The 17458-nt window shown below is 35.1% G+C and overlaps 1 protein-coding gene across 2 annotated transcripts in view; it reads right to left on the reverse strand.

Annotated features, from left to right (window-relative positions):
- The window catches only part of LOC140441203 (uncharacterized), a 61164-nt gene that overhangs the window by 7837 nt on the left and 35869 nt on the right, over window positions 1–17458 (reverse strand). For both annotated transcript variants that reach the window (XM_072531777.1, XM_072531776.1), the window contains one exon: window positions 6876–7108. In XM_072531777.1, the coding sequence (XP_072387878.1) occupies window positions 6876–7108 (233 nt within the window). The remainder of the gene's footprint in view (window positions 1–6875; window positions 7109–17458) is intronic.

Below are 17458 nucleotides of genomic sequence, written 5' to 3' on the forward strand. Positions count from 1 at the left end.
CATCTATGAAAAGTGGAAGAGAATCGTGCAACCTCCCACTGAAATTCTTGGCAGCCAAATGCTTTCTGTGAATGACGCAGTGAACACACAAAATTCCAGGTACTGCTTGTTTCAGATGTGCAATAAATCCCCGATGGCGTCCTGTCATTGCTGCTGCACCGTCAGTAGCACAGGCGATCATATTTAATAAGGGAATCTCTTTTTCCTCAAAAAATCTCTTAACGACCTCAAATATGGAAGATCCTTTTGTATCAGTAATCAGACTTCTAACAAACAGCATTTCCTTGGCCATTTCTCCATTGTCGTCAATGAATCGGACATATGACAGCAGCAAAGCTGTGCTGTCACTCAGGGTACTCTCGTCAAGTTGCACAGTAAACTCTCTGCTTTTCAATTTGTTGCAGAGAACATCTTCGACATTCGCTCCCATTTCATCAATCCTTCTGGAGACAGTATTATTGCTGAGAGGAATTGCATCTGTTACTTGGCCGGCCTGACTGGGTCCCAACATAGTATCAACTATCACTTTGACAGCTGGAAGGATGAGTTCTTCTCCAATTGTGTGCGGCTTGGCATTTTTTGACTCACTGAACACAATGACTGTCAGTTGAAACAAAACAACTTTATATACCACAATACAAAACTCGGGAACGAAAGACTCCGCATTTGAAGCGACGACAACCTCGGCCGTTCGCTTTTTGTTCGAGTCAGATCGGCAGGAGCGGTACCTACTTCTCATCATTCTTATCGCACTTCTCTCTCTTTCTCTTTTGTGCGGATGATCGCACAATACGAAAGCTCGATCAAAGGAAAATGCAGAATTCGTTATAATGTATAATTATAACGATAATGTATAGAATTAAATTGTATTATGATTCATAGCTCTTTGTGACTAGACGAGATGTTTGTGTTATTATTACCTGCATTGGTATACATATATTTACTTTTTATTATCCTATGGATATCCGATCGAAAGTATTGTATTTTTTTTCTCTTTTATTATTTTTCTCATTTACCCATTTCTCGTTTTCCGGATGCTAAACGCCCCACTTATTGCCCCCTTTTCTCTGTCGCTTCCCATATCGCCCCCTTCGCTCTATCGCCTCCCTGAATATCTCAAATCGCCCCCCGGGGGGCGATCGCCCCCAGGTTGGGAATCACTGATCTAAGGCATCAAATGAACAAGCGTAGGTTCTTTCACACGCAGTTACCTCGTACAATTTATGTCGTTGTTCAGAAATGCTTCTACCGCCAAATAATGCATGTACAATCTTTTCCGTTCCCTTAGCAGAAAAATCCATTTCTTGCGCGGTACTTTGTAAAATATATGTCCTCTGCGATCCAGTATTAATAAGTGCCCTTACTTGTTTAGTACCATGTGCACTTCTTATGTTTATTCGAAGAGTTTGTAAAAAAACCTGCGTATTATTCAAATTAGCAAGCGTCTGATCCTCAGTTATATTTTCTTCTGAACGGGTAGCACTTGAGGTCGATGTATCAATTTTATTTACAGGCAAATTAGGGCACATCAAAACAGCATGTGTTTTACAACATAATATACAGTTCAAACGTCCTCTATACTTTTTAGAAGAATGTCCTACTTTCAGACATCGAAAACAGGCTTTCTTTTCTGACAATGTTGGACGTTTCTGCTCCATAGTAAATTTTTGTACTTTAAAACAATTTGTACTGTCATGCTGCCTCTCACATAATACACACCTGTAAACCTCATAATTTACTAACCCAGCAGCGGTCGCTAGGGGCTGATCAGTTCCTTGCTTAGGTAATTTTACATTTTTCTTGGCAAAGAGGCTATTGAATTTATATTTATTTTCAGTCGGTACACCAAAACCTTCCGTTGCTAAATCAATTTTTTGTTCATTTTGAACTTCACTCCGTAAAAAGCTCATTAACACACTCAATCTTGTTTTTAAAGTTGTAACTTCAGTTTCTACGATATTTTCCATGGACACGGGAACATAAGGCCTTAAAAACTGTGAAGATCTATGCCATAGTCGAATCATATCTTCTGGCAAACTCAAAATTAACTTTAGGAGCTCTCTAATGTAAACTTCAATCTGGAGATCCTCTCTGCCAAACCTAGACTGCAAACTCTGGATAAGTTTTGAGTAATTGTCGGTTACTGCAGGAATACTCTCCACTAATCGTTTGGCCTTACTAGACTCTACAGTGACTTGTCTTAAATAAGCTATCTTATCAGTCAAATCAATTGATGAATCGTCATGCACTACTTTGAACTGTGACCAAAAAGGAAGCCTATCTTTCAAGTCTCCATTAAATTTCTTGAACTCGATTGGAGGTAATTTAAATTTGCGCTTACCTTTTATACTTGATGACTCTGAACTTACTGAACCTGGTCTGTCATCATATTTGTACTTAAGTTCAAAGTACCTTGCACTATATTTATCTTTTGCCTCCATCTCACTGATTAACTCTTCTTCGGAAGCTTCTTTCAATATACTTTCAAGTACGGCACTTTCCACTTCACAAAGCTCATTGTACTTTACTTATAAAAGTTCCCACTGTACGCTAATTTTCTGCCAGGGTCGAGTATCTACCGGTTCAGCTAACAAACTGTCCAAAACAGTAGCAACTTTCGTAAGTGCACTACGAAGAACCATTCTGCGTTTTTTATCCGATTCCATTTTCGCTTAAAAAGGTTAACTTTGGCCGAGCCTCACGGCAAAAACAAAATTATTCGCCGGAAAAAAGTTTTCACTAAAATAAGCGAAAAAAACTAACTTTTAAGACACCCGTATATAAGTCCTGTCACGGTCGCCAAATATTACGTTAGGAACGTCCTACGATTAATTTTCGCATGAGACTCCTGGTTCAATAAAATACAAAATTAAATTTCTATTACAAAAAAATTACTTTTGTATTAAAATATACAAATGTGACTTTAAAAGTTTTCTTTAATTCAGTTTCCTACGGTGGTAGAAATTCGACTCACTAACCCTAACTATCTCTACGCAATTGTATATATTCTTATATGATATTCGATACTCCCTACATTCTCAGATGAAAAAGTCATTAAATTTTAATTGCCTTTACCTGCCCTCAGCCGGAGAGACGATACGCTGATTAGGGGATTTTTAAAATAAACGTTAAGTATTTACTCGACAATACTCTTTAATTGAACCACTACAATTGTATTATAAAGAATCTAACAATCCGGAGGTTATTTTTAAACATATAGACACTACGAAGCGCAATACATCGACGTTTATTGGAAAACTTCCACTTTTATACTCAAAAGGCAGAGACATTGAAGCAGCTAAATTTAGCAATTTACAAGATTTGTTAATGTATGTACCACCTTATTTACATAACTTTTATAACAATCTGCGATGTTAGAAATTTAGATCAACGTATACAAAATTATGATGATGGAGAAGATAATGTGTTTTACGCTATAGAAGATTCCGAACAAATGGTGGAAAAAAAAAATAGTTAAGGGCATTGTTTTGACTTTTGTTCATTTTTTGTATACGAGTATTAAAAATATAATTAATATAAATAATATAAAAATTGCAAAAAGTTTTCTTGCAAGCTATAAAGCGGTCTTTAGGATACATGGTTTATTTATTAATTTGTTGTTTATTTGTCTTCGTTTGTTTCTTTCACAATAAATTAAATACCTATATTATTTTTTCTACTTTGTTAATTTCTTGTTTAACATAATATACAATGACCATATCTTTATTAACCAAGGACTATGGTCTGTGGTACGACAAAATACGATAGTTTTAACAACGGCGCACGATTTCTGACTGCGATGACCTGGCAACGCTGCCTTCTTTCCCTAATGAAAATGGCGGACTCGGCTTCACTTCTGCATAGACCAGTGATATTGGAAAGAGATTTCCCATATCACTGGCATAGACGTATATTTTAACATAGACTGAGCATGACAGCAACGAACAGTGACAATATCTTTTGCGGTTGTTTGATCTGTCTCTGTCTATCGCATTGAAAATTTTCACTCGCTCTCTTCTGACCAAAAAGAGATGCTGCTATATTTACTTGATTTAAGATAGAGACATAACTAACAACGAAAACAAAGATAGTGTGGTCACTTAGCTCTAGAGACTGCTCAGTCTATGTTAATATGTGCACCTAGAATTATCCGGGTGGGGGGTTGTTTGGGCACCGAAATTTTTTTATGCTACCTACATTTTGAGCCCTTCAAATTTGGGTTTTAGTTTAATTTAAAGTACTAAAGATAGCAGTGCCCAAGATTCGTGTATCTGTTATCCTGCATACCAACTAAAACCACCCTCTCCTACTTGTGTACAGTTGACTGTCGCACGTACCGTTCTCCGAAAGTCGGATGGATGCTGTAAGATACGCCCTAAAACAGACAATCTACCTAGTTCCTTAGGCTCGGGATCAGCATCTTCGTCCACTGAGTAACATCTTCCTGTTGTTCCACTCTTGTCATTTTTCCATTGATCTTTCCCTTTCATTTTTTTATGGCTGTTGCCAAATGCTCCCTTCTCTCATAGAGACGTTTCCTTTCTATTGCTAACACTTGCACAGGAACACAACCCGTGATAGTCCACAAGGCCGCCACAGATACAGTCCTGTAGGCGCATGCTACTCGCAACTCGCATTAGGCGACATGTCTACTCTTATCATGAGTCTAATATTAGGTATCTATATCTAAATATAATAAAAAATATTAATTTAAATCCTAAATTATATTTTAAATAATAATTTGTAAACAAATTAAATTTATAATAAAATGTCTAAACGGCATTGCTTTGTAGACACATGGTTTATTACCTGTTCTTCACATATTTGAATGTCCTGATGGATAAACATCAAAGCTAAACCATTTAGTCTTTCTTCGCTAATATAATTTCTTAAATAAGTCTTTAGTACTTTCAGCGATGAAAATAACCTTTCATATGTACAGGTCGTTACAGATAATTTAATTATTAAATTACCGTTTTGGATTTTTTGTATTATGTGTGAAAGACAAGTTACATTTTCCTACTATTCTATATTTATTGACGTGACAACGTCTTAAATTAGGTTGTGGCTCGGAGTCACTCATGAAAAAGTGTAACGCCCGCTCACGTCTGTTACGATGAGTCACCGAACGAGAGAGAGGCCCGCCGGACCGGCGAATGCCTTGCGTCTCTCTCCCACTCAAACATGATCGGTCCGCTGCGCGCGCAGCACTAGAGAATTAGGCGCGTTGAATCGGTGCGTGCTTGTGTCTCTGTCTTTCTCGAGCGTTCTTGGCGTTGGAAAACCGAGAAAGCGTCATAATACAAGTTCACACGTGTGGTTAAAGTATCGTCAGCTGTGTCTGTAGTGAAAATGTGGAGTGCTTAGATTCGTCATTTACAACAACTACAACAATAAAGGTAAATAATTGTACACTAATATTTCATTATCGTAAACTATGGTTGAAACAGCGCGTTTCAACTGCAAACAACTATTGTGCAATTTAATAATATTCATATCAATAAATATTCTACCGAGAAAAAGACGTTGTCACGTAAAATCTTCGCCCGTAAAACCGACTTTACAGGCAACCGATTTTTTTTTACTTTATATGCTCAGGGGGGTTTTAACCCCTAAAACTCTCGCTGGGTGCGCCACTGTGTTAATTTATACCTCTTACGACAGGTATTTATTGGTTTAATATCTCTGTACTCTGTACAATGAATACTAATAATTAGGCTAGTTATATTTGAGACATTCATGTGACATCTAGGGAGTAATTTACAAACTGAAAAGGACATTCAGTTATACTTCATCTAATTTACATACCGTTGCACGTCATCGGCGTCATAGCCCGTGACGTCACATGATACCAACACGAAATATTTAGGCGGTAGGTGTGTTCTTTTTTAGAATCACTTTGCCGAGTACACTGGCATAACAGCCACTAGACATATTTTATTATATACGCGTAGACATAATATTTAAAGATTTCTATTAATGTTAACTTAAAGAAATACACAATAATATGTTTCATTTAATTTGTATAAATGCATTATAAAGCGTTTTTATGAAGAACATTTGTTCGGAACACACTGTAACTGTAATCGAACGAAGGTGATATTTTGGCATAAATTGGTAACTCTTATTTGGCAGTTGCGGTGTTGCGGTGACACTTTTTATTTTACATGTTACATAAAATAAAATAAATATCTATGTATTCCATTTTACATCTTTATACGACGCATACAAGCGGCTCAAATTGTTTTTAACAAGATTATTTTTTAACTCTTGTTTTGTTTCTATTTATTTACATTAAATATTAATTTGTTTTGTTGTATAATCCACTTTTGCAATAATTATGTGACCTATTTGATTTAAAATGGATTCAGGATTTTTTTATACTTTAGCAACTATGTCAACTTTGATCTCTGCCAATGATAATGACGTGCAATGGTAAGTAAATTAGATGGACTGTATGCCATTAGTAATACACTAACTTTAGTAGCGAGTACTCAAATGTTTCCAGCGCTCTCGCCAAAATCTGAAACTGCCACAAACGCTCTCATCAAAATTATTGTAACTGTCATTTTTGTGACTAAATCATTAATATTTAATATTTATTCTAAAATTCGAAAGTCCAAAATTATTTGTTAGATAATACTAAATGTGTTTTAGATTTTGTTACATGTAATCACAAGGATCTGTGAATGATTTCTGTGTGTTACTATAAATATATTGTATTACATGAGCAATTGATTCACTGGACATCGGAGACATAAAACATTAACACTATTTTCGCAAAGCTAACGGTTTGGCGTATAGTAAAAACTATTTTCGCACTTTGCCTACTAAGGAATATCACTTTATAACTCACGCATTTTAATAATACTTACAGGTATAGACAAAACTTCTCCCATAACTTTAAAGAATCGTGTTATAATGTATATTAGGCCTCCTCCAACGTACTTAACGTATGACTTTATAGATGCGTCCGGGGGTTCCCTTTGCTTGAAAAAGACATGAAGTATGTCATTACCAAATATTATATAAATTAGTAGGGAAGCTAACAAGATGCCACAGACTGCTCCCATTGTAAACAGAACGATCGTAAATTCTCTGGGACATTCTAAAAGAAAGAAAAAAGTGTTAAAACATAATCTTGCACTATATCTAAACTACTAAAGTTTTTAAAAATTACTTAACAGCATTTAGACATTTAAAAAATTGGTGTAGTTAAAACAATCAGAATCTACTGAAGAACCGTTTTTTAATAGTGTTCTTCAATTGGTCTGTAGGTAATAATTTTAAATATTTCCGCATCTGCATGATACTATGATTAAGAAGATAAGATATTGCGCATAAGTCGTGACGTAATTGGAGAGCTGCACGTTCGTAATGTCAGTTTTTTGTATGTGTCAATAAATAATCTTTAATAAATAGTTTGGAGATATCCTTTTGTGTACGATTATTGTAATTATTAAACCTTTTTTTAATATTATTATTTTGCTAATCGAATAATTTCATCACAGAATGCATAAAAATCCCATCTCCTTAACAAGAATTCAAATTCTGCTCTCCAATGACGGCATGCGCGAACACGACCGATTTTGTGCTACGGGAAGATCCTATCTTGTTATTCATAGTATCATGCGCATCTGTTTGACAAACTGTCAGAAGTGACGTATAAAAAAACATGTGTACTGTAAGGGAAGGGTGGCCATAGTCACGGTTCGTAGACTTACTACGGTTGCCTCTTCCGACTGGGGTGGAGATGCTTGAGTTACGTCACCAGAGTACACAAGAATACAAAACCCATTTATTATCACAGTTTGTTCGTGGTAATTATCTTTCAGTTTATTATTTGTTTTATTACTTATCGTTTCTTAAATATCTCAGTTTACTTTATATTTTTGTATTTGAAATTTTGGTGTTGTTTTCTATAAAAACTTATTTTGAATTATCGAAGTAACGTTATTTATTGTAGTTGTACATCGTACCTATTGTCTTCGTATCTTTTTAAAAGGTAGGTTAAAACTTTAAAATTTTGTTGTGTATTAACGTAACAATGTTAATGAAATTTCATAATGCCAGGCACAGGTTGTAGTGTGGAGGAAAGATATTTAAAAAATGGAAAAAATAGTTATGTAATTCGGTAATTCATTCAATAGTCAATCCAGTATTGATGGACATTCAGTATACGCGACAAATTTTCAGTGTAAAATGGAGATTGAAGTCCTAGATTTACGTAAATCCTGCATTAACATTAGATAAACGTTAACAACCAGTTCTGATTAATTTTAAATACCAAACTGCCTACATATCAACAGTTTTCCATAATTAGGTATTATAATCCACTAGACATCTTTATTTTATAATTATCTTTACTATTTTTCACACATCAAAGACATAAAAACGACGATTAACAATGGTACAATTCAAATTACTGTGCTCTCGTGACGTAATTTCGGGCTTAATGTTCATTGGTTAGTTGGAAGAGGCAACCGTAGTAAGTTTACGAACCGTGGGGCATAGTGGCCACTGCGGGCATAGTGGTCAAGTGGTCTTTGGTTGTTACGGGCCCGTCAACTCTTTTATTTGAATGTCAACTTAGATGTCTTAAAGGTGTAATCTGTTCTGATCATTTGTTTAAAAGTTATTGAAAATTTTCGTGTTTTTCAACATCCTGATATAAGGTAAGTGTGTTTAATTAATTATTACAACCAAACTTTCATTGATAATACAGACAAATGACAGTAACGTCTTAAAAGAGGTGTATTTAGGCTACAAAACGATGTGTCTGTGTAAGTGTAACAACTTGCTCGATTCGTTCAGCCGGTAGTGTAGCATTTATATAATGGCGGCGAAGAGGGCAAAGTAGCCACGTCTGTGGCCACTATGCCCGACATAAAGTAAAATATATTTTCATTGAAAAATAATAGTATTGTATGTTGTTAACAAGACTATTGAGCATTCTAAATAGCATAATAGCGTGTGTTTTATTTGAATTCTTACGGATTAAAGTCTGGTTTAGAGGTTTTCACCTGCAACAAATCTATTTTAGCATGTAATGTAGACTACTATGTATTTACATGATACAATAAATTAACATTACTGTATACGATTATTGTAGCTTTATTTAAGGTGAAAACGCCGTGTTACTTTCATATTTTAATGCTATTTAACATGTAATACTAAAAACGTTTTTTTTTTCAGGTGTATCGATGGTGTCAAAATATCAAAGGAAGGGTCATCGGCAGTCATGAGACCCCGTAGCGATGCAAAGAGCAATCGATGCCGTGAAGAAAGACGTAATGCCGTATCAAACGGCTGTTAAAACTTACAATGTGCTTAGGAACACACTAAAACGCCGCTTACTAAATAAAAATCAAGACGCCACTGATAATAAAAAAAGTATTAGGCCATTTTCGAGCTGTTTTCAACGAAGAACAAGAACAGCAGATCGTAATCTATCTCTTAGAGATGGAGATACGTTTTTTTTGTATTTATTGTAGCTGATTTGCGCAGCCTTGCTTACCAACTGGCTGAACGGAATAACATTCCCCATGGTTTCAATAAAGAAACGAAATTAGAAGGAGAAGATTGGGTAACTAAGTTCAGAAAGCGCCATCCTGAGTTTGTGTTAAAAAAACCTGAGGCGACTTCAGCAGCAAGGGAGCAACCATCTAACAAAACGAATGTAATTAAGTTTTTTGACATTTTGGAGGATGTTTAAAAACATCACTTGTATTCTCCTCATAGGGTTTACAATGTTGATGAAACTGGACTTATGACTGTCCAGTCAGAGTCTTCAAAAGTTTTTGCTTTAAAAGAGCAACGGCAAGTCTGATCTCTTATATCTGCAGAGAGAGTGTTCTCAGGACATTTATTATTTCTATGTCAGCTGGGGGAGTTTTTATTCCTCCTTTTATCATCTTTCCTAGACAGCAGATAAAAGTGTAACTTCAAGACGGCGCTCCACCTGGAACAGCTTTTGTTTGTAATCCTTCAGGGTGGATGCAAACTGAGATTTTCACACAATGGTTTGACCATTTCTTGAAGTTTGCGAAGCCATTCGAAGACAATCCAGTTTTGCTCATACTTGATGGACATTCCACCCATACAAAAATCTAGATTTCATTGAAAGGGCTAGAGAAAATCACACAACTGTAGTTTGCATTCCCCCCGCTGTAGTCATAAGCTGCAGCCACTCGATTTTTCTTTCATGGAGTTTTCACTAACTTACAAGCTTAGTGTCCTTTTGGCAATAGGTCGCCATGTTTTTTTCTGTGTCTACGTATTCTTTACCACCTCCCCTATCCAACGCTACCATGCACGTTGTTGTACGTTGAGCCGTTTAGACATTACAAGCTTAGTGTCCTTTTGGCAATATGCCACCATGTTTTTTTTCTATCTCAACGTGTTCCCCGCCCCTTCCCCTTTCCAACGAGCTATCGTACGTCGCGATCTGACGACCAGTCGCGCCTCCACCACAAAAAGCGTCAAAAATGACCAGAATCGACCTTAGAATTTCTTATGGAGATTTAAATGGGAAAATGACCTGTTTTGCGCTCGAACCTATATAGCCATTTTACTGCCCTTCAATACTTATTATGTCCAAGCGATCGAAAGATTCTTGCGTAATAATCCTGGTAGATTAGTGACACAGTATCAGCTATCCAAACTTCTTCGAGAGGCATTTCCATTTGCAGCTACTCCAACTATTGCGGTAAAGGAGTTTGGAAAATGTGGCTTAGTTCCTATAAACAGACAGAAGTTTACTGACGCAGATTTTGCTGCAGCCATGACCACAGAAATTTCCGTGCAAGATTCTATATCTCTTAAAGAAGCTCAACTGGGTGTTGAATACCAAGAGCAAACATGTGCTATAGTACCAGGAAAAGATTTGGCAGATTTGCAACAAAATATTCCTCGACGTCAAGAGACACCACTTGCAAGTAAAGAGAATCCGCCTTCTGGAGAGATAAATTTCCGACCAGCAACCTCTGCATCCAACGCTTCAGTTCCTACATTTTTCAATGACCATAGACACAATGTCACTGTAGGATCTAGAGATCCAAACTTTAATTCGTTCTAATCTCTTAAGACTCGCCAAAGCCAAGTACTTCAACATTCCAGCCCAATCCACTGCCTTATTTCAGTACTTCATGTGATTAAATCAGCAACTTAAAGGGCAAGGGGCACAATACTTTTGCTGTAAGCCCGCAGGATATTGTTCCAATTCCTAAAGCAAATATTATCAAACGAGAAAATAAGCGAAAAAAAGGAACAGTTGCAGTGTTGACCTCAAGCCCTTTCAAGATGGAACTAGTAGCCGCGAAAGCATAAAAAGAAGAAAAGGAAAGGCTTAATCATTCCCAGAGATTGGCTGATGTCAACATTCATAACACTACCAAAAAAACCAAATGCAAATGAATGCCAAGACCACCGGATAATAAGTTTAATGAGTCATACGGTCAAAATAGTTTTAAAAATTATACACCGGAGAATACACAACAAACTTGAGCAGGACCTAAGTGTACACAATTTGGATTTAGAAATGCACTGGGAACGAGGGAAGCCCTGTTCGCTGTGAATGTACTTGTGCAAAGGTGTATGGATGTTAGTCATCCAGTATATATATATATATATATATATATATTTATATATATATATATATATATATGTGTGTGTTTCTTGGATTACAACAAAGCCTTCGATAAGGTCAGACATAATCGTCTTATCGAATTACTTGAAAAGAAAAATTTAGATGAGAGACATCAGGATCAATAGCGCTATCTATTGAAATACATATTGAGAGGGGCGTCAGGCAGGGCTGTGTTCTGTCTCCTACTTTGTTCAATTTGTATTCAGAGGAAATAATCCAGGAGGCACTAGAAGAACTAACAATGGGAATAAAAGTAAATAGCCGACCAATCAATAATATACGGTTTGCCGACGACACTATTTTATTAGCGGAATGTCTTAAGGATTTACAACAAATGGTTGACAGAGTGGTAAAAGTCAATAGAGAAAACGGACTATCCCTAAACACAAAAAAGACAAAATTTATGGTAATTACAAAAGTCCAACAGCGCCAAGAAAACATAACAATACATGGAGAACAAATTAAAAAAGTTGAAGAATATAAATATCTGGGTACAATAATTAACGAAAATAATGAGTACACAGAAGGGATTAAGGCAAGAATAGGACAGGCATGAAATTCTTTCAACAAAAGTACTCTGCAGCAAGGACATTTCAATTTCTTTAAAGATAAGACTTCTGAGATGCTATGTGTTCTCCGTATTATTTTATGGGTTGGAAGCTTGGACTTTAAAGAAAGATGTTTCGGACAGATTAGAAGACATCGAGTTATGGGCCTACAGAAGGATATTAAGAATAAGTTGGGTGGATAGAGTTACGAATGTCGAGGTGTTAAGAAGAATGGGAAAAGATAAAGAGGTTTTAAATACAATTAAAGTTAGAAAACTGCAATATCTGGGGCATGTCATGAGGGGCGTATATATATGATATAAGTGTAATTCTTATTTATTTTCTTCAAGATACAAAAAATATTCCTTAGCGCGGCTACTTTACCCACCCTTCCCCTACAAGTATAGTTTTAGATCTTGTAACCGTTTCAAAAGATTTAAAAGAAATATTTCGATTATATTTTTTTTTAATAAAACTAATAGCCCCATCTATCTGTCAAGTACCTACCTGTAGCCGACTCAAGTATTCTTCTGTAATTCCCAAATATATCCGGTAGATGAGCATATTTTTCAACTTGTCACTCACGCCCAATTTCCAGATTCAGGCGCCATGATAGCGCTTCGCTCTTTTCTGTTAAGACCGTCCAACCGTTAAGACGTGTTTCCAAAGTGGGTCTCAATTCAGAGGTGAGCAAATACATCCTTTTCTTGTCCATATTTCAGATAGAAATTCATTTTTTTAGACCCTTATTGGAGAGGCTATAATGCTGATATTATATTTCTAATACTCGTCGCAAGATAGTATTGCTATGGAGTTATTCCAGATCATGGCCCAGTAGCAGTATCTTTTTATGGAATCCCTAACCCCTCTTATCTAGGATGGTGGTGATTTGATATAGTACGTAGCTGAATCAATGGTTTATTTGGTGACTGATTAAATAAGAAGAGAAACAGAGCAGATTAAGGTTGTACCAATTTTTATTATACCTACTTTCAAGACAACAGAAATGATTATGAACTCAAAAAAAAAATGAAAATATAGTGAAGTGTTCTAATTTAATTTAAAGGTTTATTTTCTTCATTGTTCCTAGTTGATAAATAACTATATTATTTTCAATGTAAACAAATTTCGAAATTTGGGGTTAATATATATATACATTCATTTTCTTTATAACCAATTCTTAATTTAATACGATACAAAGATCTTTTGTTTATGATAATGTTAACATAAAATAATATTTTGGAATCCCTTTGGGATGACGTAACTTTTAATGTTTTCTTTTTGTTCATTACTAAGAAATAATAAAGAATAGTTTTCTTGTAAACTTTCAATAAATCTTAATTTTTTTTTGCTCTTCCCCTTCGAGGATAAACCAGGGGTGGCGTCCAATAATAAATAATAATTTCATATTATCTAATTGTGCTTGAATTTAAAATACGATATAGTTTCTATAACCCCGCCCTATTCTCTTCGACAACGAGCGATTCTGGCCTTGTAATATTATTGTAGCACGGCAAGCGTTACAAAATGGCGCGCCAATCGTGGAGCGTGTATCTTCATTATAAAAACAACGTAATATGTTTATGATTTCTGTTTACATTTCGTATTTTAGACTCAAGTTGTTTGTGTATTTGCTTTTACCCAATTTTTGTTTAATCAGTTTAACTGGTACGATTTTCGTTTTCCTTTAATTTAATCTTCGTAAAATTGCGTAGAAATATTCTCGTCGTATTTTTAATTTTGTGAAATACATAATACGTATTTGGAATGTTTATTACGTGTGCATTTTAATGGTCGTATTTTGAATGGTAAGATAATCGTCTGTTTATTCCCCGTCTGCCTAAGGTAAACATTCCATAAGTGAAAAATGAATTTTGTTTATTTCTTTATAAGTGTTTGGTATGGATTGAAACCTTAAATTTATTCCGGCTAATATGTTCAAGCATTTTATATTCTAGTCCTCAATTCATTTTCTTTGCAGTTCAGTTTTATTTTGTTTATAAGAACCATAATAATTATATTCCTCAATGTGTTTATTTTAAATGAACGAAATGGCTATTAGCGTTTGTTATTTGAAAAATCAATTAAGTGAATTTTATTTCTTGACCTTGATTCATGGTTTCTATTTACGGCAAACAGATGGGAATTATACCTATATACAGGCTGTCCCGACCTACGTAATTTTAAAATATGTTATCTGGATTCGTGCAGAATAATTACGCGAAATATTTTTTTGCGAGGATTTGAAGTTGAGTTCTTTAATTTTGGATGTTTATGTTTAGTCTGTTTTCTGTTAAATTTTCTTTTTAATTTGTTTTTCGTTTATTTTAAAAATTTATTTTTTCATAGTTTAACTTTTTCGTACTTTGAAAAGAAAATTTTATTTCCTGAAAAGGAAAATGCTTTCTATATTTTACAGTCCATGGTTCTTTTGTTTTAAAAGTATAAGGAAGTAATGATATGACTTCGTTTCTCTCTGCCTAAGGCGTCTTTGTTGAGAATATAGAGCGGAAATATTGTTATTTTCCTTCTGTTATGTTAATTTTATGTCTTTGTGTGGTCAGATGTAGTAGAAGTATGTTTTTGGTACTGGAACTTATTGTTATTTGTGGTTTTACCTTTTTCTTTTCTCGAGATGTCCTGTAGGACGTACAGGCACGTGACCTGTATTATTGTATCTTGAGTTATTTGTGTGATGTCAGACTACTGGTATACCCAGCAGCTTTCTTTTTTTTTTGTCGTTGACATTTTTGCGGTCTTCTAATAGTTTATTAGACCACATATATCTTTTGCTTTGAGACTTTTGGCTAAGGCCCAAAAGCTTTCATTTATTATCTTGTGTTCACGATATGGTACAAGTGAGGTTGAAGTAGTTTGCTGTTGTCTATTGTGACTCTTTGTATATACAGAGATGAAACAACCCGCTGCCGCCTATTGTGAATTTATCTTTTATCTTTATGTCGACGTTAAGACCACGTTTGTTTAACAATTGAAATAGTTCTGGTACTACCGTTAAATGACCCACTGAGAATTAAAAGTATATATTATTTTGACTCTATTGGAGTTCTGCTAAAGAATGGTAAACATTTCTTTGTGATTTGTATGACGACCATATTGGATTCAATTAGGTGTCAAAAATGTTTTACTGTTCAACCTTTTTTTATTGTTGTGGTGTGTTACATCCAACATCATGATTTTTTCATTATTGACGATGGACTGTAATATTTTTCTATTTCTTTGGAAGATTGCAATGATTCTTCCGTTTCTTTTAAGTCTTATCGTAAGTTTTTGTTTCGTGGAAGACTCTTACGATTCCTTTTTTTTTTGTTTCTTTTGGAAACATCAGTCTTAGACTGAACTGTTTGTGTAGCGATTGTGGCTTGTATGCCATATACCCATTTTTCTTTCTTCTTCTCCAAGATTGTGTATTAACGGTTTGGATTTATTTTCTTCTTTTGTCCTTTTGCCAGTCTTCTTGCTTGGAAATTTTCCACTGTGATCAATCCCAGAGGATATTCTTATGGAACTATTGGCCATCCTGTCTTTCTTCTTTTGCGTTAGTTCAATTTTCAACCAGTGGTTGGAAATTCATTCATTGCTTGACTGTCATAGTCAACTTTATTATTGTTTGATGCTATTTAGGTTGTCTACCTAGTGGATAACCATAGCGAAGCTTGCTAAGACTACTTAGTTGGCCACCCGCCTTTGTTGAGCTGGAAGCATCCCTCTTTTCGCTCCCAGAAACTTTAACACTGGTCTGTTCCACACTTTTGGTTAGGTTAGAGCCATATTTATAGAAATCTGCCATTGGTCGTTGTGCCTAATAGCCAACGAACTGTACCTGATGTCGATTCATCAAATCGAGCATCCAGTTTAATTTTGCATGTAAATATGTCGTGATTTTTGTTTATTTTTTATTGTTTTATTTAGACCTAAAAGCTTATCAACCAGTCAGTGTTTCGACGGATAATTCAGATTTGTCTGAAACCGAATAAATCAGTTTTCTTAAATTTTTAATACCTTTCTTTTAAAATGTTCAGTCCATTCTTAATTTTTAATTTTTTGGTTGATTCCCTTTACGCCTTTGCGTACTTAATCTTTGCTACCTTCTCCAGCGACTATTCAATCCCTCCGTGGCCCGTGTACAGGAAGAGTTGCGCTAACGCGAACTTTATCCTGGAGAGGATTCGTTTCCTTTCCAAATTTTTTTGGCGTGGGGTCAGTACAGCACTGATACCCTAGTACTTAGTACATTGAATACCACTTTGCTTCGGCAAATCTGTCCCTTAGTGCTTCTTTCCCTTCAGGAAGTTGACACGTTTCAATTTTTTTTTGAGCTGTCTCGACAACCCTTGTTTTATGTCGGTGGTGTTGACTATTAGTCAGGGAGCATCCTGCTATAGTCAAGTGGATTAGTGGACCTATCCCTATTCCAATTAATAATTTTGTGTATCTCAGATGTTGTCGCAAAGAGACGAGCCTCTGGAAGTAGTGTAGGAGACTCCGCACGTCGATCTCCAGAGCAACTCAGTTTGGCTCGCACCCCAGTTCGTTGAACTGTTTTACTTTTTATTATTATAATATTGATCATTTATTGTGTTCAATATGTCTATATATATATATATATATATATATATATATATATATATATATATATATATATATGTATATATGTCGTATTTCTTTTCGACATAAATTTTATTTTTATCTTATCTTATTCTACTTCGGTATTATTCTCTCTCTAGTTTGTATTGATCGAGATCTTGAGTTTGTGCTACCCCGACCAAGAACCTATATTGATTTTAAGGGTGTTTGCAAAATTTAATCTCATTTTATTTTTAGAATGCCTTGGTAGAATGTGATATTTTTATGCTTATGTTAGTTTATATTACAATAAATTGTACATACCTTTAGTTGTCTTCAAGTGGATACAAAATTCAATTTATCTTATTTTACGGATTTATAAATCCAAGTAATTTTTTTTGGTATCTATACCAAAGATATCAAGATTCCTCTGTCTAGTTACCAATGATAGTTCATTATAGTATCTGTTCATTTTGCCTAAGTTTTACTCTTAGTGTGAAGACCTTCGAATTTCGACTCTCTATTCGAAACCCCCCAAAATAATGTTTGAAAAGATTATTGCTGTCTAACATCCTATATTCTGAATGGCCAGACACTGAGGAAGGCTAGGGATGAAGTAAGCGGATTCCCGCTAGTTGACTCGTCGGAATGATAAGCCATTCATAATTTTATTTCAGTA

This window comes from Diabrotica undecimpunctata, chromosome 5 (assembly GCF_040954645.1).
Source record: "Diabrotica undecimpunctata isolate CICGRU chromosome 5, icDiaUnde3, whole genome shotgun sequence".
Classification (NCBI taxonomy): domain Eukaryota; kingdom Metazoa; phylum Arthropoda; class Insecta; order Coleoptera; family Chrysomelidae; genus Diabrotica; species Diabrotica undecimpunctata.